Source organism: Mandrillus leucophaeus, unplaced genomic scaffold, assembly GCF_000951045.1.
Source record: "Mandrillus leucophaeus isolate KB7577 unplaced genomic scaffold, Mleu.le_1.0 Scaffold632, whole genome shotgun sequence".
NCBI classification, from domain to species: Eukaryota; Metazoa; Chordata; class Mammalia; order Primates; family Cercopithecidae; genus Mandrillus; species Mandrillus leucophaeus.
In genome coordinates, this window is record NW_012106831.1 from 318521 (window position 1) to 341571 (window position 23051).

General features: G+C 41.7%; 1 protein-coding gene across 11 annotated transcripts in view; it reads right to left on the minus strand.

Annotated features, from left to right (window-relative positions):
* Positions 1 to 23051, minus strand: part of MELK (maternal embryonic leucine zipper kinase) — a 122354-nt gene that overhangs the window by 45567 nt on the left and 53736 nt on the right. For all 11 annotated transcript variants that reach the window (XM_012000592.1, XM_012000586.1, XM_012000589.1 and 8 more), the window contains 3 exons: positions 13847 to 13915; positions 10938 to 11036; positions 800 to 886 (listed from right to left, as the gene is read on the minus strand). In XM_012000592.1, coding sequence (XP_011855982.1) covers positions 800 to 886; positions 10938 to 11036; positions 13847 to 13915 — 255 coding nt within the window. The remainder of the gene's footprint in view (positions 1 to 799; positions 887 to 10937; positions 11037 to 13846; positions 13916 to 23051) is intronic.

Here is a 23051-nt window from a genome sequence, read left to right on the forward strand (position 1 = left end):
CAAACTCCGCCTCCCAGGTTCACGCCATTCTCCTGCCTCAACCTCCCGAATAGCTGGGACTACAGGGGCCCGCCACAACGCCCGGCTAATTTTTTTGTATATTTAGTAGAGATGGGGTTTCACTGTGTTAGCCAGGATGGTCTTCATCTCCTGACCTCATGATCCACCCGCCTTGGCCTCCCAAAGTGCTGGGATTACAGGCCTGAGTCACCGCGCCCGGCCAGTTGTTTCTTAATTATTTTTTCACTGTAATGCTTCTTCATCAATGTTTTAAGTATGGAGTGTTCATTTTTAAAGAAAATATCTAGCACACATCAGGATTGTGTGGAAATCATATGTAAATATTTTTAAATGCAATATTTGTACCCATAATAAAATCATAGGTCTGAAAATGCTACACTATTTTTCATGTACTGATAAAATAAAGAACAATGAAACAAAAGATATTACTCTCAAATTCATGCTGTATTGCTGTATTTTTTTTTTCTTTTTCTTTTTTGAGATGGAGTTTAGCTCTTGTCGCCCAGGCTGGAGTGCAGGGGCGGGATCTCAGCTCACTGCAACCTCTGACTCCTGGGTTCAAGTGATTCTCGTGCCTCAGCCTCCTGAGTAGCTAGGATTACAGGCACGTGCCACCACACCTGGCTAATTTTTGTATTTTTAGTAGAGACGGGGTTTCACCACACTGGCCAGGCTGGTCTCGAACTCCTGACCTGAAGTGATCCTCCCACCTCGGCCTCCCAAAGTGCTGGGATTACAGGCGTGAGCTGCTGCACCCAGCCCGTGCTGTATTTCTTACCAGTGAAATTAAAGCCTCCATTGTTTGCCTGTTGTTTCTGTGATGTACAGAAAGTTCTGTTACGCAATCATCATCAAGGTGAATAAACTACAAAAAAAAATTATGCACTTTATTAACAAAAAATTACAAACATATTCATTGTTTTGACATTTTAAAATCAGTATAATTACTTTATACAATCAAATATCATTATGTAAAACATGAATTTGTCAATTTCTTGGGGAAGAATCAACATTCTCTACAATCTTTTAAGATGTAAGCATATTCCAGGAAGCATTTCAAGATGAGCTCTTTCCCAGCTCTTTATATCCCCATCATTATCTGAGCAACTGTTGTTAAAGTTCTGTTGTACAATGCTGGGCGCAGTAGTTCATGCCTGTAATCCTAGCATTTTGGGAGGCTGGGGTGGGCAGATCACCTAAGGTCAGGAGTTTGAGGCTGGTCTGGCCAGCATGTGAAATCCCATCTCTAATAAAAATACAAAAATTAGCCGGGCGTGGTGGTGAGTGCCTGTAATCCCAGCCACTTGGGAGGCTGTGGCACGAGAATCACTTGAACCCAGGAGGCGGAGGCTGCAGTGAGCTGACATTGTGCCATTGCACTCCAGCCTGGGCAACAGAGTGAGACTGTCTCAAAAAAAAAAAAAAAAAAAAAATTCTGTTGTACAGCCCAGGGACTGTATATCTCCCCACCCTTCCCTACTGCAAGACCTGCATTGGTATTTTCTTTTTTTTTTTTGAGATGGAGTCTCGCTCTGTCGCCCAGGCTGGAGTACAGTGGCACGATCTCAGCTCACTGCAAGCTCCGCCTTCCGGGTTTACGCCATTCTCCTGCCTCAGCCTCCCGAGTAGCTGGGACTACAGGCACCCGCCACCTCGCCCGGCTAGGTTTTTGTATTTTTTAGTAGAGACGGGGTTTCACCGTGTTAGCCAGGATGGTCTCGATCTCCTGACCTCGTGATCTGCCTGTCTTGGCCTCCCAAAGTGCTGGGATTACAGGCTTGAGCCACTGCGCCCGGCCTCTGCGTTGGTATTTTCATCAAAGAGCAGCCACCTAGGCATCTAAAATCAGTGGTTATACAACAGACTGGTAAAAGATTCAGACTTGTAGAGCACAGGGTACCTCTCATTATATTTACGTTTAGCACAATTCAAGGAACCTTTACGACAGTGCCATAGATGCCACATAATCATTATTATGCTGAACTACAACTTTAAAAAAGAATAAGTAAAAGCCTCTACACAAAATTCATTTTGCTTAAGGACAGAAATTATCCAAATAATCCCTACATGATGGTACCTCACTAAAGGTAGGGCCGGAAATGGGTTCTCAGAACCAAACAAGGATCACTGAGAACAAAAAGGCAGGAATAGCTTGGCCTGGACCTGGAAGGGAGCCCAGAAGATTACACGGGAAGAGAAGCAAAGGAATATAACTTCAAAGTTCATCTTTCCAACATACAAACTCTCTTAGGCCAGGTGCGGTGGCTCACGCCTGTAATCCCAGCACTTGGGGAGGCCGAGGTGGGTGGATCATCTGAGGTCAGGAGTTCAAGACCAGCCTGATCAACATGGAGAAACCCCATCTCGACTAAAAATACAAAATTAGCCAGGTGTGGTGGCACATGCCTGTAATCCCAGCTACTCGGGAGGCTGAGGCAAGAGAATCACTTGAACCCGGGAGGCGGAGGTTGTGGGGAGCTGAGATCAAACCATTGCACTCCAGGCTAGGCAACAACAGCAAAACTCCATTTCAAAAAAAAAACTCTCTTTATGGCAGCCCAAGTGAGGGATGCTTTACGTTCTGCTTAAAGGCCTCCTCTAAAGTGTACACAGAACAGCTGGAATGGTTAGCATCTCCCTCCTGCTGCCTGAGGTCTGTCTCCCTGTGATCTCTGTCCACTGGGAATTGGTACAACCTGATGGCTAACAGGCTTTGGAATTAGACAGCCCTTAGTTTTAACTGCAACAGGACTAATAACCATTTGGCCTTGAACATGACTATACCTCTGAGTCTCAGTTTCATCATCTGTTAGAGAGAGATGGTACGTGCCCTGCAATATATGCAACATAGAGCAAGTGCCTAGTACAACATCTCAACAGAGTAGGCCCTCAAAAAATGGTTATTTTCACTAACAGTCATAATTCTATTTCCTCTATGATAGAAGAGCCTTTCAGAAATTTGAGTATTCCTATTATAAGCAACCTTTCCTCTGCAAGTCTTCTGATTTCTAGTTCTGCCAACCTCCACTTTATTGATTAACTCCCCTTACTATTCTGGCCCTTTCTTTAGATCACACTCTAGGTTGATACTATACATCGAAGTGAGGTATTCAGAACCAAACATAACATGAAAGAGAGGTCTGCCCAGCACAAAGCAGGGCAATATCATGAGCTTCCCTTGTTTTGAACATCACACTTGTAACAAAAAGCTCAAGAGAAAGTAAGGCTGCCATCATGAAAAGAAACAGTAAAGATAAATTTCTCTCCTCAATTCATATGCTGAAACCTAATCACTAGTGTAATAGTATTAGGAGGTTGGGCCTTTGGGAGGTGAGTAGGTCATGAGTGGGCTCTGCCCTCATAAATGGGGTTAGTACCCTTATAAAAGAGGCCCCAGGTCAAAGTACAATGGTTCATGCCTGTAATCCCAGGGCGCTGGGAGGCTGAGGTGGGAGGATCACTTGAAGCCAGGAGTTGGAGACTGGCCCGGGCAATACGGCAAGATCCCGTTACTACAAAAAAATATTCAAAAATTAGCCAGGTGCAATGGCTCACAGTCCTAACTACTCAGGAGGCTGAGGTGGGAGGATCACTTGAGCCCAAGAGTTCAAGGTTACAGTGACGTATGATTAAGTCACTGCACTCCAGTCCGGGTAAAAGCATGAGACCCTATCTCAGAAGGAGAAAGAAAAGAAAGAAAAGGAAAGAAGAAAGGAAAGGAAAGAGGAAAGGAAAGGAGAGGAAAGGAAAGAGGAAAGGAAAGGGGAAAGGAAAGGGAAAGGGAAAGGGAAGGAAAGGGGCTCCAGAGGCCTTTCCCCATTGTCCCCTTCCATCATGTGAGGACACAGCAAGAAAGAACCATTCTATGAACCGGAAAGTGGGACCTCATCAAACACCAAATCTGCTGGTGCCTTGATCTTTTTTTTCTTTATTTTTACCCTTCAGAACTGTAGCTCTATGATGACTTGATCTTGAACTTCCCAACCTCCAGAACTGTGAGAAATAAATTTCTGTTCTCTCTAAGCCACTCAGTTTATGGTATTTTGTCATAGCAGCTCAAACAGACTGAGACAGCCTTGCATTATTGACTGGTACAAGCACAACCTCATGGGTTACAGACAAAGTAGAGACCACAAAGGTTTATACTAGTGGTAGTGTGAAAGTCCAAAGTGCTAAGAATAAGTTTTCATTGTGCTGCTTTGACTGTGACTGCTCCTAGAACTGTAGATTTCCCCCTCAAGATGGTCTCAACCTCAGAAGCCTAGACACCTCAATATCTGTTATCTTCTTGTTGATGTCAACACTGCTCAAGAAAGAAAATAAATTTTTGAGGTTCCCTCCATCATCTTAAGTTTAAAAAAAAATTTTTTTTAACTGTAAAAGAACCCCTCTCTCCCCCAGCCTCCTGCCTGTACCTTTACCACAAGGCATATGTGTGAGAAAGGCAGGAGACAGAGGAAGGAGGTGCTACCATCTCTGCTGGGCTCCTGAACTGGAAACAATGAAACAAGTGGGGTAGAAAAGATACCAAGGGTCTGAAAAACATGATTAATCTCAAGCTGTGTTTTCCAAAGAGGATCAATACTTAAAGTGCTCTGAATTCTCAGCCATACATACTCAAATTAAGTACAAAACTGCACCCCAAAAGCTAGCCAATTATTTTGGATTATCCGTGCCTACTACATTTCCTGTTCACTAAGGCAGAAAATGGAACTGACTATAACTTCTATTTGATACAATACTTGGGTACCAGAACTATGTATGAAAATGGTAGGAGGAGATCATGCATAGAGTTACAGAACAGACAGCATCTATACCTTAAATATTCAAGGAAATCTGAATTTTTTAAATAGTTCACTCTTGATGAAACACAATACTGAAAGAGAAAAGCAAATCCTTCAAAAAGCAACAACAATCCATTATGCCTCTCCTGTATATAATTCATTTGATCTTGTAACAGCTCTGCAAGGCAGGCAAAAGAGATTAATGATACAACATGTAAAGGTACTCTATAAATGGCAAAACATGACCCAAACATGCACAGATTGACATTAGAATACCCATATTAGAGGTGATAAAATGAAGACTCAGAAAAGTTACTGTGATCTGCCCAAGACTGGCATTTTTCACTCCTAGCCCCAGGTTTTTCTACCATAACACAATGCCACCTCTCCATCACTCTGCTCCAGTAGCTACTTCAATAGAAACCAGATAAACAATGCTGGCTGCAAATACACAGGATGTGGGCCCTAAGCTTGAATCAGCTAGTCTATCAGATCCATTCCATTCCAGAACCCTTCAGTGTGGGTTCAAATCCTGGTTCTACACTTACTCATTGTTTGACCTTGGGCGAGTTACTTAATGATTCTGTGTCTCAGTTGCCTCATCTGCAAAAGGGGGCAATAATAGTACCTACTTCGGAGGGTTGGTGTACAGATTAAATGGATTAAAGGAGTTAAAAAACATAAAGCCCACAGGGTAGTACCTGACTCTTAAAGGTACTATCCTAAGAGTTCTACCTATATTATACCACAGTATAATATACAGAGAGCCCTTACTATAATAGTACACTATTCTACTCTACGTGCTCAATAAATAGTAGCAATTATTATGTTAAGATGTAAGGGAGGCCAGGCGTGGTGGCTCACATCTGTAACCCCAGAACTTTGGGAGGCCGAGATCGGCGGATCACCTAAGGTCAGGAGTTAAAGACCAGCCTGACCAACATGGATACACCCCCGTCTGTACTAAAAATACAAAATTAGCCGGGCATGGTGGTGCATGCCTGTAATCCCAGCTACTTGGAAGGCTAAGGCAGGAGAATCGCTTGAACCCAGGAGGCGGAGGTTGCGGTGAGCTGAGATCACGTCACTGGGCAACAAGAACGAAACTCTATTTTCAAAAAAAAAAAAAAACATGTAGGGGAAACGGTAGACTCTTTTGGAACACTCAAAACTTTATATATTTTACTTTATACTGTGTCCCAAATAAAAAAAATATTGGGGCTGTAGAAAGTAGAGACTTTCTTCATTTTGGCATCTAACACAAACAGTAATGTATTCTATCCTATTAGGATCATGGCTGAGAAGATGTGCAAAGCCCTCCACACATGGAGAAATGATGACCCCCAATGGCTGAACACAGGCATTTGCACCACCCACTCTCTCCACCTCACAAGGGGCACATCATAGCTTCCCTGGTTCTGCTGCTACACTGCTCAGATGCTTGCACATTCTACTATTCTTAGGATCTTGGTATGGTTGCTGTTAGAATTATGTTGTATTTGCTCAATAGATATTAAAGATGTCACGTAGGGCCAGGGGAAATTTGGATAAGAGAAGTTTTAGGAGTTAACAATCATAGGAGAATCAGGAGTGATTTCAGCTCAGGCCACATGGCCCATTAACAGTGGGCAGAATAGTGGGAAGGGGCCTGGAACAAGTATAGTCTTTCTTTCCAAGATGAGCTGGCTACTGGGAAGGATATTTACATTGGTGTGATTATTCCAGAAAGCAAATACCCCACAGATCCACCAATTCTACGCTTTGGCATATCTGAGACACACTTCTAAGCTATTCTGTTGATTCATGCACATGTCCTAGTCCACTGAAAAGGTTTTGGTGAGATATCAGAGAATATCCCCAATTATCTGGAAACACTATTAATATACTTCTCTTTTTTCTAATTACATATCTGTGTGAGGCTGTATTTTCTTCGTTTGTTTCAATCAAAACGACGTTAACAAAACAGGCTGAATGCAGAAGCACGAGTGTCTTCTAATAAGACTTCAAAGAAATCAGCAAAGATGTAAAGCAATGCCATTCTTCTCACTAAATTTATTTCATAAATAGTTGTTTTTCATTTTTCCGTTCCCTTATCTATAAATAGAGAATAAGAACTGTACAACCTTGAAAGATACAGCTTCCATAGTGGCTCTGGGCTTTGCCACATGGCTTGCTTTGGTCAGTGGGACACTAGTTAGTACAATGCAAGCAGAGGCTTGAAAAACGCTACAATACTAGGGCTTATCCTCTTTCTTCTTCCGAAATGCAGTTGCTGGCCGGGCGCGGTGGCTCACGCCTGTAATCCCAGCACTTTGGGAGGCTGAGGCAGGCGGATAATGAGGTCAGGAGATCGAGACCATCCTGACTAACACAGTGAAACCCCGTCTCTACTAAAAAAAAAAAAAAAAATTAGCCAGGCATGGTGGCGGGCGCCTGTAGTGCCAGCTACTTGGGGGGCTGAGGCAGGAGAATGGCTTGAACCTGGGAGGCGGAGCTTGCAGTGAGCAGAGATCGCGCCACTGCCCTCCAGCCTGGGTGACAGAGTGAGACTTGGTCTCAAAAAAAAAAAAGAAAAGAAAAGAAAAGGAAATCCAGTTGCTATATAAAAAAGTCCAGGTTAGCCTGATGGACACATGTGGCCCAGGAAACAGCCAGTCTTTCTAGCGAGGCTTGGACCATTCAGCCCAGTTACAAGACGACTGTAGCCATGACCCCAGGCAAGGCATACGTAAGAACGGCCCAGCTGAACCCAGTCCAAATGTCTGGTCCACAGAATTGTAAATTATTATTATTTTTTATTATTATTTATTTTTTGAGGAAGAGTTTCGCTCTTGTTGCCCAGGCTGGAGTGCAATGGCGCGATCTTGGTTCACCGCAACCTCTGCTTCCCGGGTTCAAGTGATTCTCCTGCCTCAGCCTCCCGAGTAGTTGGGATTACAGGCATGCACCACCATGCCAGGCTGATTTTGTATTTTTAGTAGAAACGGGGTTTCTCCGTCAGGCTGGTCTCAAACTCCCGACCTCAGGTGATCCACCCGCCTTGGCCTCCCAAAGTGCTAGGATTATAGGTGTGAGCCACCACACCCAGCCAAATTATTGTTTTTAACCACTAAATTTCAGGGTAGTTCTTAATGCAGCAGTAACTAATACACAAAATATCCATGTCCTATAGTAATATCCGCATTTTTACCAAGTGGCCGTTTGTTTGAAAAAAACCATTTTTAAGGCCCAGCACAGTGGTTCACACCTGTAATCCCAGCACTTTGAGAGGCCGAGGCAGGCAGGTCAGGAGTTCAAGACCAGCCTGGCCAACACAGAAAAACCCCATCTCTACTAAAAATATACAAATTAGCCGGGCACGGTGGCGCGTGCCTGTAGTCCCAACTCCTCGGGAGGCTGAGGCAAGAGAATCACTTGAACCCAGAAGGCAGAGGTTGTGGTGAGCCGAGATTGCGCCACTGCACTCCACCCTGGGCATCAGAGCAAGACTCTGTCTCAAAAAAAAAAAAAAAAGCATTTTTTAAAAACAGTGTAGAAATATTTTTAAAAGTGTTTAAACTTAAATAACATTTGGTGTTGTTTATGTTTTTTACATATATGCATGTTAGACCAGTTCTCAAAGCACGGTCTGCAGATGCCTGAGAGTCTCCAAGGTCAAACTATTTTTATAATATTATTTTTCATTTTTCAAAGTGTTGACATTTGTATGGATGGTATGAAAGCAGTGATAAGTAAAATTGCTGGCAGCTGGGTGCAGTGGCTTATGCCTGTAATCTCAGCATTTTGGGAGGCTGAGGCAGGCGGATCACCCAAGGTCAGGAATTCGAGACCAGCCTGGCCAACATGGTGAAATCCCGTCTCTACTAAAAATGCAAAAATTAGCCAAACGTTGTATCAGGTGGCTGTAATCCCAACTACTCGGGTGGCTGAGGCAGGAGAATTGCTTGAAACTGGGAGGTGGAGGTTGCAATCGTCAAGATTGTGCCATTGCACTCCAGTCTGGATGATAATAGCGAGAATCCCTCTCAAAAAAATAAAAAATTAAAATTAAATAAATAAAATTGCTGGCACCTTAGTATTAATCAATGCAGTGGCACCAAACTGTACTAAAATATTGTATTCTTTGTCATATACCCATAGTTTGAAAAGAAGGCAGTTTCAATTAAGAATTTCCTTGATAAACCAGTAAAAGATATTAATTTTGTTACATTTTTACTTTGAGTACATGTTTTTAATATTCTGTGTGACTAAACAGGTAGTAGCATAATGTACTTCTACATACCAAAGTATGATAGTTGTCTTGAGGAAAAGCACCTGTGTGACTGAATTATGAGCTCAATTCGTCATTTTTTTCTTTCTCTTTTTGAGATGGAGTCTCACTCTCCTCTGGGGTTCAAGCGATTCTCCTGCCTCAGCTTCCTGAGTAGCTGGGATTACAGGTGTGTGCCACCACACCCAGCTAATTTTTGTATTTTTAGTAGAGACAGAGTTTCATCATATTGGTCAGGTTGGTCTTGAACTCCTGACCTCGTGATCTGCCTGCCTGGGATCCCAAAGTGCTGGGATTACAGATGTGAGCCACCGCACCCAGCCTCTTTTCTTGTCTTTTTGAAACAGAGTCTCACTCTGTCACCCAAGGCTGGAGTGCGGTGGCGCTCTCAGCTCACTGCAACCTCTACCTCCTGGGTTCAAGCAATTCTTCTGCCTCAGCCTCCCGAGAACCTGGGATTATAGGCATGATTATAGGCACTACCATGCCAACTAATTTTTTGCATTTTCAGTAAAGACAGGGTTTTACCATGTTGGCCAGGCTGGTTTGGAACTCCTGACCTAAAGTAATATGCCTGCCTCAGCCTCCCAAAGTGCTGGGATTACAGGCGCAAGCTACCATGCCTGGCCTAATTAGCCGTTTTTTTCAAGGAAAACCATTTTGACGAGAAAGAACACTGACCAACTATAGTTTAGACTTAAATGTTTAGCAGACATTTTCTCAAAAATGAACCAAGGGAACTTGTCAGTTCAAGGAAAATGACACATTTGTTGTCAATGACAGAATTTGAACTTTGAAGCAAAAATTAGAATTTAGAAAACTTTTATTTGCCACTATGATCTTCAGTGCTTTCCAATAGTTAAAAGACTTTTCTACTGAGATCAGTAGTGATTTTAAGGAATGTGATTTAATGTTGTATAATGAAATCTGTTAACGTTTGGAAGATTGCATAACTCAGCGAACCAGTGTTTTCCAAATAACCAATGCATCACGTTATGTGGGGAAAAGATCCAATGGACAGAACAATGGATTTTATGGAGTACAAAATGTCATTGATATGGCTTCAGATTCCACATGCAATTACCCTTTAAGAAACTACCACTTTTCAAGTTTTAATGGGATATCAGAAACTGTCTGAAAGGCTATTAAAATTTTTCTTCCTTTTCCTATTACATATCTGTGTGAGGCTGCATTTTATTCCTTGGCTTCAATCAAAACCTATCAAAACAGACTGAACACAGAAGCACGTGGGTATACAGGTGTCTTCTATTAAGCTAGACTTTAAAGAAATTTGCAAAGTTGTAAAACAATGTCATTCTTTTTGCTAAATGTATTTTGTAAATGGTTATTCTTCATAAAAATATTTGTGTTAATATATAATAGTTGTGTTATTTTTTAATGAATAAATAAATATTAAGAGTATAAAGGGGTCCTCAAACTAAAAAGTTTGAGAACTATTGTACCCTCATAACTTCTCTGGGAAGTAGAAGTGGTTTAACCTACTTTTTACAGATGAATAAATAGGCTCTGCAAAGTTAAGTAACTTGCCCAAGATTCCCAGAGCACCGTGACTGACTGCACATGAGAAACACCAGGGAGCTTTTAAAAACTCCCATTAAGTGTTCTCGGATGGGGAGCAGGCATTTCTTTTTAAGGTCCCAGGTAATTCTCATTTGCAGATGGGGTCAAGGAACCACTGTCTATTAGGTGTCAAGTCTCCCAAACACCAATCTGATTAGTAAGTCTACAAAATATATTTTCTTGTATATTTAGACCACATCATTGTAGGTTCTGAATTCACCCAAAGACCACACAAAGTTAAAAAAAAAAAAAAAAATTCTACTGGATTTCATTTTACTTACAGGATTCTTGCTTTGCCACTCAACAGGATAGTTGTAATCTTGCATGATCCAGGGATGGTTCAATAGATTTTTCATAGAAATCCGTTTCTTTGGGTCCACCTAGTGGCCATTAAAAAGTAGTTAGAGATTAACATTTCAAATACAGAACATAGAACACCTTTTCTCCTGAGAACTAAAAATGCACCAGAACAGATGTAAACTTTATCATCACAAAAATGCTGTCAAAGACCTTAAAATGGCCTTGGAATAAATTCTTTTAAAAAGGCAACAGAGGCAAGAAAACTATAGCAAATAACACAGGCTTAGAAGATAAATGTTTAACAAACATGAACTTCATTGGTATGGACATTATTCATGAAGTTCAGTCAATCTATTGTATGATGTAATAGTCTTTTGCTGGAAAACCTATTCACGGGAAATATTCACCAATTTAACATTCAAGCAGCCACAATGCAGGGCATTCATACTAAATATGCAATCTCTACCTCCAATGAGCTTACAATCACACAGAACAAGTTGAAAAGCACACCTTTCCATTTGTAATTTTCAAATGTAAGGAGAGAAAAATTAATCAACAAAGATTTAAGGTTTTTTTGGAGTCTAGAAGAAAGAGTAAGGCATTTTCAATCTCATTACGGAGATTTGGTGGTCTGGCCCTACTTAATCAAGGTGAGTAAGTCTGAGGTAAATTTTGAATAAAAGATGGAGATGACTTAATAGATGAAAAAAACAGAAGATATTCTGAATACATAATGAAAAAAAAATTGCACTAATAAGATACTCAGATTTTCAAAGTGTTTCCTATCAATCTCACTTCGTCCTCAGACTACTACATAGCAGTGAGGCCAGGCTCAGAACCCCCATTTTATAGATCAGACTAGGTGATACATTGATTAATTGGTAGAGTGCTTACCTAGGCTTCAGCACTCCTATCTTTCACCCTCAGAGGCTCATTCCACTAAAACTGTGGTTCTCAAAGTGTGGCCCCAAGACCTGCAGCATAAGCATCTTCTGGGAGCTTGTTAGAAATGCAAAATTTCAGTCCTGCCCCAAATCTATTGAATTACACACTCTGGGGCTGGAGTTCAGCAATCTGTATTTTAACAAGCCTGGGGTAATTTTGATATCTGCTGAAGTTTGAGAACCACTGCACTAGGTAACAGGGCCCATTCAATAGCACATCAACTCATTCAAGCATTTATTATCTTTAATTAATTAAATAAACATTAATTAATATTCAAGCATATATTATCTACTAGCATACTTAATGTGCAAGAGTTGGGAACAGGCGGGACGCCGTGGCTCATACCTGTAATCCCAGCACTTTCGGAGATCGAGGCAGGCAGATCGCTTGAGCTCAGGAGTTAAAAACCAGCCTGGGCAACAGAGCGAAACCCCATCTCTACAAAAAATATATGGTTTGCTGAAAGTAATTATAAGGAATGAAATGATAAATAAAATTTAAAAACAACCAAAAAAAAGAAAACTAAAGAAAGAACACAAAAAATTAGTCAGGTGTGATGGTGTGTACCAGTGGTCTCAGCTGCTCGGGAGGCTGAAGTAGAAGGACCATTTGAGCCTGGGGGTCGAGGCTGTAGTGAGCCAAGATCATACCACTGGACTCCAGCCTGGGTGACAGAGTAAAACCCTGTCTATAAATTTTTTTTTTTTTTTTTTAAAGAGGCCAGGCTGGGCATGGTGGCTCACACCTGTAATCCCAGTACTTAGGGAGGCCAAGGCGGGCGGATCACCTGAGGTCAGGAGTTCAAGACCAGCCTGGACAACATGGTGAAACCCCATCTCTACTAAAAGTACAAAAACTGGCCAGGCATGGTGGCACACGCCTGTAATCCCAGCTACTTGGGAGGCTGAGGTACAAGAATCGCTTGAACCTGGGAACCCAGGAAGCGGAGGTTGCGGTGAGCTGAGATCGCACCATTGCACTCCAGCCTGAGCAACAAAGCAAAACTCTGTATCAAAAACAAACAAACAACAACAACAACAAAAAGCCAGTGGCTCATACCTGTAATCCTAGCACTTTGAATTTTGAGAGTCCGAGGTAGGCAGAAAACGTGAGGTCAGGAGTTCGAGACCAGCCTGGCTAACGTGGCGAAACTTGTCTCTACTAAAAATACAAAAACTAGCCAGGCATGGTGGCACACGCCTGTAGTACTAGCTACTCAGGAGACTGAGGCAGGAAAATTACTTGAACCTGGGAGGCAAAGTTTGCAGTGAGCCAAAATCACGCTACTGCACTCCAGCCTGGGCAACAGAGGGAGACTCCATCTCAAAAAAACAAAAAACAAAAAAAAACAGTTGGGGCCAGGTATGGTGGCTCATGCTTGTAATCCCAGCATTTTGGCAGGCTGAGGCAGGCAGATACCTTGAGGTCAGGAGTTCAAGACCAGCTTGGCCAACATGGCAAAACTCCATCTCTACTAAAAATACAAAGATTAGCTAGGCAAGGTGGTTCACGCCTGTAATCCCACCTACTTGGAAGGCAGAAGCAGAAGAATAGCTTGAACCCAGAAGGCAAAGGTTGCAGTGAGCCAAGATCGTGCCACTGCACTCCAGCCTGGGGGTCTTCTAAGGAGTGACACTCTATCTCCATCAATCAATCAATCAATCAATTAATACTTTGGGATTAAGAGAGTGGAACAAGAGCTAGAGCAAACAGACAATGCTCAAAAAAAAGTAAGAAAAACCACACCAGCTACGACATATGGTAGGTGTCTAAAACAAATTAGGTTTACAACATAATTAAGAAAGGATCTAATAGAGGATATTTTCAAGGTAGATATGAGTGGGATTTTTTTCAAGCTAATAGGAAATGATGTAGCACCACAGATATCTTAAAAGTTGAACCAAACAATTACAATAGACTTCTATTATTTAAAAATAAAGTTTACCTGTAGCATTTGTTGAAGAAGCAGAATGCTACTGGGAGAGAGCCACTTGGGAACATCATATTTTCCTCTCTACAAAAAACAAAACATTTAAGAGGCTCAGGTTCAATCAGCCTTGACACAAATTCCTTAGGTAACAACATGCTGGAGGTTTACTTTTAAGCTTGAAGACTTCTCCCAACTACAATACTTGGTAAACATTATTAACTAAAAAAAAATCAATTTCTTGGCTGGGCGTGGTGGCTCACACCTGCAATCCCAGCACTTTGGGAGGTCAAGGCAGGCAGATCACCTGAAGTCAGGAGTTCAAGACCAGTCTGGCCAACGTGGTGAAACTCTGTCTCCACTAAAAATACAAAAATTAGCCAATCGTGGTGGCAAGCGCCTGTAATCCCAGCTACTCAGGAGGCTGAGGCAGGAGAATCACTTGAACCCGGGAGGCGGAGGATGCAGTGAGCCAAGATCGCGCCTCTGTACTCCAACCTGGGTGACAGAGCGAGACTCCATCTCAGAAAAAAATAAAATAAAATAAAAAAATCAAAGAACAAAATCGAGCATATTAAATACTATCATTGCCTCTAAATTACCCACATATCAGAGAAGGGCTAGAGCACAAAGAACGTAACCGCAGAAAACATAAATGTAATACGGCTTTGGAATCTGTAGTATTAAAGGGACAGCAAGTAAACACTGTAGTCCATTTTTGTACTGCTGAAACAAGTATTAGTCTATAATCTCAGAGCGATTATCAGTTGACAAAATGAAGCAGCAGAAAAGCATACTTGGTGACAGGACATAGGCTATGGTTAAAAACAGGTCATCCACAAAACAGAATTTACAATCTTTGAGGAAAACTAGTGAAAGCCACTTTCTAAGTTAAATACCTCTTTTAGGACTAAAAGAGACTAAGAAGGCAAATGTATACAACCTAGTATACTCAGAAATTATGGCCAGCAAGTCATCAAAGACAAGATCAGGGACTTGGCTAAATACTAACACATGACAGAATATCTCTTATAAACCTGCCACACACATCCTCTTTCCCAATTCAGAGGAAGCAATACTATAGTTTCTCACAGCAGAAATCACATTGTTTAATGATGCTAAGATAACAGGTTATTTGAGAAAAATTGATTGAACTGTAACTCACAGAACACACCAAAATTAATTCCACCCAGATTAAATGAAAATACAAAACCAGGCTGGGCACGGTGGCTCACAACTATAATCCCAGCACTTTCGGAGGCCAAGGCAGGTGGATCACGAGGTCAGGAGTTCCAGACCATCCTGGCTAACAAAGGGAAACCTCGTCTCTACTAAAAATACAAAAATTAGCTGGGCGTGGTGGCAGGCACCTGTAGTCCCACCTACTCGGGAGGCTGAGGCAAGAGAATTGCTCGAACCCAGGAGGCAGAGGTTGCAGTGAGCTGAGATTGCGCCACTGCAGCACTCTAGCCTGGGCGACAGAACAAGACTCTGTCTCAAAAAAAAAAGGGAAATACAAAACAAAACCATAAGAGTACTTAAAGAAAGCATGAGTGATTATTTTTATAATCTTTCTAGACATGACAGCAAAGCCAACCACGATAAAGAATAATATATGACAAAATTAACATTTGATATTTCTGTATAACAAAACATCATTGGCCGGGCATGGTGGCTCATGCCTGTAATCCCAGCACTTTGGGAGGCCGAGGTGGGTGGATCAAGAGGTGGTCAAGAGATCAAGACCATCCTGGTCAATATGGTGAAACCCTGTCTCTACTAAAAATACAAAAATTAGCCGGGCGTGGTGGCACACACCTGTAGTCCCAGCTACTCGGGAGGCTGAGGCAGAATTGCTTGAATCCGGGAGGTGGAGGTTGCAGCGAGCCAAGATCATACCACTGCACTCCAGCCTGCCAATAGAGCGAGACTCCGTCTCAAAAAAAAAAAAAAAATCATTAACAAAGTTAACAAAAAATTGAGAAAAAGCCTTTTCCAAAGGTCACAGGCAACTGTCAGACTACTGCTGACTTCCAGAGAGTCGGCTAGAGCATCTAAAACCCCCCCTTCCCAGGGACAGGCATGGAGCCCAGGCAGCAGTGAGCCTTCAGGTTGGGATCCAGTTGGCCGTACCTGAGGCTTGGTAAGTAAAAATAAATTCAAAGTTTCATTGCTATAATTCAAAAACAAACTCTGAGCCGGGCACAGTGGCTCATGTCTGTAATGCCAACACTTTGGAAAGCCAAGGTCAGGAGTTTGAGACAAGCCCAACCAACATGGTGAAACCTTGTCTCTACTAAACACAAAAAATTAGCCAGGCATGGTGGCCCATGTCTGTAATCCCACCTATTTGGGAGGCTGAGGCAGAAGAATCACTTGAACCCAGAAGGTGGAGGTTGCAGTGAGCAGAGATTGCACCATTGCATTCCAGCCTGGGCAACAAGAGTGAAACTCCATCTCAAAAACAAAACAAACAAAAAAAACTTTGTTAGTTTCTGTCTCTGGCAAGTGTTAAGGTGCCCTGGCAAGGTATAAATAAGAATGAGTTCTCAGGCTGGGCGCTGTGGCTCACGCCTGTAATCCCAACACTTTGGGAGGCCAAGGCGGGTGGATCACCTGAGGTCGGGAGTTTGAGACCAGCCTGACCAACATGGAGAAACCCCGTCTCTACTAAAAATACAAAATTAGCCAGGTGTGGTGGCAGGCACCTATAATTCCTAGCTACTCAGGAGGCTGAGATAGGAGAATTGCTTGAAGCTGGGAGGCGGAGGTTGCAGTGAGCCGAGATCACGCCATTGCACTCCAGCCTGGGCAACAAGAGAGCGACTCTTGTCTCAAAAAAAAAAAAAAAAAAGGGCTCTCTGGGTAATATTGAGTGCTTTAGATAAAGGGAATAAAAAAAATATAATAAAATAATATTAAAAGGCATTTGTAAAATGAAAGCTACTGTTCTTCCTAGGAAACACTCATAGGTCAGTGTGTCTACTCTCATCAGAGAGGTTGATTTTTGACCCTTTCTTTTTAGATTCATTGTTTGACAATGCTTCTCCGGGACTTTGATTATTTCTTTAACATAATCAAAAGCCAGCCTGCCTTACCATCTTAGGACTCTGAGTGATCCATACCTGTCTATTTTCTCCTTCACCTTTAAGGTGGACTGATTCTGTAAGAATTATATCCTACACAGTTCATAAGAACAGAGAACCCCAATGCCAGTACAAGTCAATGGCTTCCTCACCTACCTGCCTCCATCCTTCTAGCCGCATTCATTTACAGTTGGCGTGTGTGTGTGTGCGCGCGCGTGCTTGTGATTGTCCTTGTCTCCCTTGTGTTCCCAGACTAAACTGAGGGTCGGGCTGCTACTTCTTTTCTTTTGTTTTTTGTTTTTTTTTTCTGGAGATGGAGTTTCACTCTTGTTGCCCAGGCTGGAGTGCAATGGTGCGATCAGCCTTCGCCTCCTGGGTTCAAGCAATTCTCCTGTCTCAGCCTCCAGAGTAGCTGGGATTACAGGTGCCTGCCACTACACCTGGTTAATTTTTTGTATTTTTAGTAGAGATGGGGTTTTGCCATGTTGGTCAGGCTGGTCTCAAACTCCTGACCTCAGGTGATCCGCCCACCTCAGCCTCCCAAAACGCTGGGATTACAGCCGTAAGCCACCTCGCCCAGCCTCTTGGGCTGCTATTTCTTGTGGCCCAATGACAAGATGTAGATGAACTGCGGAGGAAGAATTTTTATCTCTGTAACCAGCCACAGGGAAAAGGCCTGGAAATTATCGCCAGACCAACTCAAAATTACCAAGTTTTCCAGAGCTTATATATCTTCTAAGCTATATGTCTACATGTAAGTGTGTATTTATCTGAAAACATAAGTGATTAACTTATTTTAAGCTATAACTAAGGTCTGAGTCCCGAAGACCTTCTGGAGCCTCAGTAAGTTTACTTAATCTAAATGGGTCTAGGTGCTGGGGTGATTACCCTTATCTTGTATCCTGCTAAATCATAAAGGTTTGGGGAGTTCCTTTAGACTCCAATGAAATTTTTTGTGCAGGCCTGGGGAATTTCTTCAGACCCCCAGTATAATTTGTTTAATCCTAAAAGGGTCCTGATAAGAATTCCTTCGTTATCTTGCTATGCTTCAAGGCCCTGGAAAAGCGTAGGCAAAACTCTTGGTGGGCTCTTTGTTACACTCCAGCCTTGGTATAAGGGCACTGGCTCAATCAGCTTTTAATGTATAACCTAGCTGCTCAGTCAGTGCTGAGACAGTTGTAATAGAGGCCTGCATTAGTGAGACCTGGCCTGCCACACTTGCACTTACATTTCTAACCTAGAATCCTTATTCAGTGCATTTTGTCCTTCATTCATTTTGGAGACCCTCTGGAGTTTGTCATAGACCAGTTCCTAATTATATCATAAACAATTCTGTGATGAATGTTATTCTTCATAATTTTTTTTTTTTTGAGATGGAGTCTCATGGTACAATCTTCGCTCACTGCAACTTCTGCCTTCCGGGTTCAAGCCATTCTTCTGCCTCAGCCTACTGAGTAGCTAGGATTACAGGTGTGCACCATCATGCCTGGCTAATTTTTGCATTTTAAGTAAAGACAGGGTCTCACCATGTTGGCCAGGCTGGTCTCAAACTGCTGACCTCAGGTGATCCACCCGCCTCAGCCTCCCAAAGTGCTGAGATTACAGGCATGAGCCACTGTGCCCTGCTCAAAGTTTGTTTTTGAACTACAGCAATGAAGCCTTGAATTCATTTCTCCCCACCATGCTTCATCTACAGCCAACTAGACCCCAACCTGAAGGCTCACTGCTGCCTGGGCTCCATGCCTATCCCTGGGAAGGAGGGGTTTTAGATGCTCTAGCCGGCTCTCTGGGAGTCAGCAGTAGTGAGTCACAGTTGCTGCATGACTAGCCCTGACCTACTTGGCCCCACTTTCATATCTGAGCTTTACTTTATTCCTGAGACCCAGGCTTTTCGTGATCCCAATCCTGAGGACTTGCCTTGTTCTCTTCCTTGGCAAACTGCTTATTTGCCCGGCCTCAAATATTTCAGCTTCTCTTGCCAGGGTCCCATAGAGAGTGGAGATCAGCTTGGAACAAAGAGCTTCCTATGTGCTGATCAAATGGCCATGAGCTGTCTGAGTCTCTGATCACAGCCTGCTCCTAGAGTGTCCTCTGCCAGCTTCACTCCCTGTACTCTGGGTGGTCTCCCCTCTGCTGTTTGCAAAGCTGTTTGCTGCTTACTCTCTGGACACTATCTGTACTGGGTTGAACAGTATCCCTCCAACTGCGCAAGAATCCATTTCTGTTGTTTTAACCCATCACTCTCCAGTACTTTGTTACAACAACCCTAGGAAGCTCATACACTATCTATGAGGGTTTAGCTGCCTCACATCACCTCCCCGACACCAACATCTGCCCATCTCAAGGACAAGTCTGATTCCAGGTTTCAGCCCTTTGTGGTCTGCTCCAACACACAAATAACAGACCCATAACCAGATCTATCATAATCAAAAGACATTATGCCTTTAAATTCTGAAGCTATCGTAATAAGAGACATTATGCCTTTAAATTCTGAAAAGTACTCTTAACTAAAAGGAGTACTCCACAGAAACCAAATGTAAAAATAAATACTCAGACCAAAGTACTAAAGAGAGCTCTACCACACTGATTCCAAATTCCTCTTTGCCTTTTTATCACCCCTTTTAATCAACCTATTTTGAATTCTTAAAGTATCTTTTAATAGATTCCCCAGCTATAAGCTGGCACCATGGAAGCAATCCTATCCAGAAAGCAGCAGAAAAAAACAAGTGAATGAGAAGTGTGGTGTTTGGCACATTGGAACAGCAATGGATTGGAGTCATATATTATATTTGAATCCCAGTTCCACCTCTTACTGGCTCCATGGGCTTATAAGAGTATTCCATCTCTCTGGCCCCATTTCCTAAGAAAGGCTCTGAAGACAAATGCCTAGGTTCAAATCCAGGATCTACCTCTTACTAGCTGTGTGACCTTATATAAGCTATTTAACCTTGCCGTGCTTTAGTTTCTTCATCTAAAAAAAAAAGTATAACAACAAAAATTAGCTGCGTATGGTGGTGCATGCCTGTAGTCCCAGCTACTTGGGAGGCTAAGGCAGAAGAATCACTTGAACTCGGGAGGCGGAGGTTACAGTGAGCCGAGATCGCGCCACTGCACTCCAGCCTGGGCAAGAGAGCGAGACTCCATCTCAAAAAAAAAAAAAAAAAAAAGAAGTATAACAACAATACCTACTGCATAGAATTTTTGCTAGGATTCAATGATTTAGTATACATAAAGCACTTAGCACAGTGCCATGAACACAGTAAGAACTTGATAAATGTTAGCTTTGACTGCTGCTGATGATACTATTACTACCATTATTACTATCTGTAATACAACTAATGCCACTTACAGGATTATAAACCAAGACAATGTATGTAAAAGCACTTGGCATACTGCCTTGCACGTAAGAGACAATAAATATGTGTTGAATCTGAAATAAATAGGAGGAGATAGGAATACTCAAAAAAGTAGTATTCCTTTTCTGAGGGCCAGAGATGGGCACATTGGCCAAAAGCCATGTATCCAAAAGTGTTAAATACTCGGTGCAGCAAGAAAGGCTAAAGGCATTCTGAGGAATGTCACAGGCCTTCCCAATGGAGCACTGCCCCACTGCAGCTATCTCAGAATCTCAGGATTGTCTGGTAAGGTACACATCGTCTAGTCAAGCCCTGTTCACATCACCTCCTGAAATGTACCCATCCACTTCCCCTATTTGGGCAGAACACCTCTGTAGAGTATCACTCACAAGTGGGTCATAAGGCTTCTGACTCATTACCATGTCCTGACATTCTCAACTTCATTCTCTGTGCTGAAATACTGGCCAAAATAGAGTTCAGAAACGAGCTCTGCTGCCAGGCTTAACCCAATCTCTTATTTGTACACCATGCTTTAAAATGCACAGAACACTTGTACATATATTTTACCCTGTATAGTAGGTAGGGACTATTAACCACATTATACAAATGGAGAAACCAAGTCTCAGCCAGGGAGATTAAGTACTTGTTCAATATTGTAGGGCACTGGGGATGATTTGTCCTACAAGGGGACATCTGGTAGTGTACGGAAACATTCTAAATTGTCACTACGTGGATATTACCCCTAGCAATTAGTGGATAAAGGTCATGGAGGCTGCTAACCATCCTATAATGCATGACAGTCCCCTACAACAACGAATTATGTGGTTCCAACACCAACGGTGTTAATGTTGAGAAACACTGTTACAGAGCAAAAAAGGGTCAGAGATAGGACCCTTGTTTCTGCTATTCTTTAAAGAATTTGTGTTTGTTTATTTAAGGGACAATTACCTTGCAAATAAGAGCAAGAAACAGATAACAGTGGAAGAATCCAAGTGAAGACGGGGAGAAAAGATCTATGGACAAAGCAAAATAATCCTGGGAATTCCAGTGGCTTGAAATTGTTTGCTTTTCACACTGTTCTAAAAGAGGCAGGCCATCTCTCCAATACATAATCATAATGCTATAGTCAACTCTGTAATTGTAAAAATACAATTTCATAAAGAGACAACTTGCTCATTTTCTTTAAAATTATAAATTATAATTGTTAGGCAGCAATTTTATTTTCAAGCTACTCAATTTTCAATTGCTAAGTTATTTATACTTCCCTAATATTTGTATACCACAGCTGGAGTACAATCGTGCTTGTCTTTGAATGCAGTGACGACAAATGAATATAGGTGACATTAATAAGATTAATATTCAAGCCATTAGTAATCATGCTGGAAATTGCAGTTGAGCATTTTGGTTAAAATAGTCAACAAATGCAAAAGATAAACGAAGTCTGCCTTTTAAACAAGAGTTACACACGGTGCGTCAAATATTGCTGGGTTTTTCAATCAAACCAAGAACTGAGGAAAGTGTTATTCCCAAGTGAGGAATTTTAGAACATTCTAGGCAAAGATACATACTGCATGCAAGTGATACGACACCTTAATTAGATTCAACCAGCAGACTGTATTACACTGCGACTCGGAACAATAGTTCTGAGCCAAGATTACAATAAATTTCAAAATCTATAATGTGTGAAATTAAATTCTACAATAATGCATAAAAGTCCTAATTTGAATCAATTTTCAACTTGCAAATACATGAAAAACTAAAAAATGAAATTCAGGGTAGGAGAAACAAAGAATATACAAGTATCAGTAAATACTATTAATTAGGAAGGCCAAATTTCCACTGAACAAGAATTAGACATTTTCTACCATATTCATTCCACTGCAAAGATATTTAATTTTTCAAAAATATCAGAACTTGAATCTCACATATACTATTAGGATATACTTTTGTATTATTTTAAGGTAAGCTCTCTCCCTCAAAGGATTAATCTAGGATCCACTAGTGCATTCAAATAAATAAAAGTAGAAAACATTGAAGTTTGTATGTTGGTACATTCACCTTTTATTGATGAAACAATATATTGATAATAGTATGAATTTCATGGCTGCCATATGAATGTGAACTTGCAGTAACAACAAATGAAGACAAATAAACAGCACAGAGGATTAAGGTCCAGACAGGTAAAAAATATAGCAAAGGTTAGAGTTAAGTCAATAAATTAGGATCACCATGAATATAATGTAGTTCCATTTCAATAAGGTATTAACAAGGTAAGGTATTCAGTCTCTCTGGCCCTGGATCCTAAGAAAGGCTCTGAAAGCAAATTGGCTAGGTTCAAATCCAGGAGCTACCTCTTACTAGCTGTGTGACCTTACACAAGCTATTTCACCTTGCTGTGCTTTAGTTTCTTCATCTAATAAAAGAAGTACAATAACAAAAATTAGCTAGGTGTGGGGGGTAAGTAAAGTAACAGTTACTTATCTTATCTTTGTGGATAAGACTACAAAATCTTAGTTAAGTGTAACTGAAACAGAATAAAACTAAAAACCAATACTTGGAACACTCAGGGAGTGGTCCTGTTCTATTCAAGTTTTTTGTTTTGTTTTGTTTTGTTTTTTTCTGAGATAGAGTCTCACTCTGTCATTCAGACTGGAAGGCAGAGGCACGATCTCAATTCACGGCAACTTCCACCTCCCAGGTTCAAGCAATTCCCCTGCTTCAGCCTCCTGAGTAGCTAGGATTACAGGCGTGCACCACTATGCCCAGCTAATTTTTTTTTTT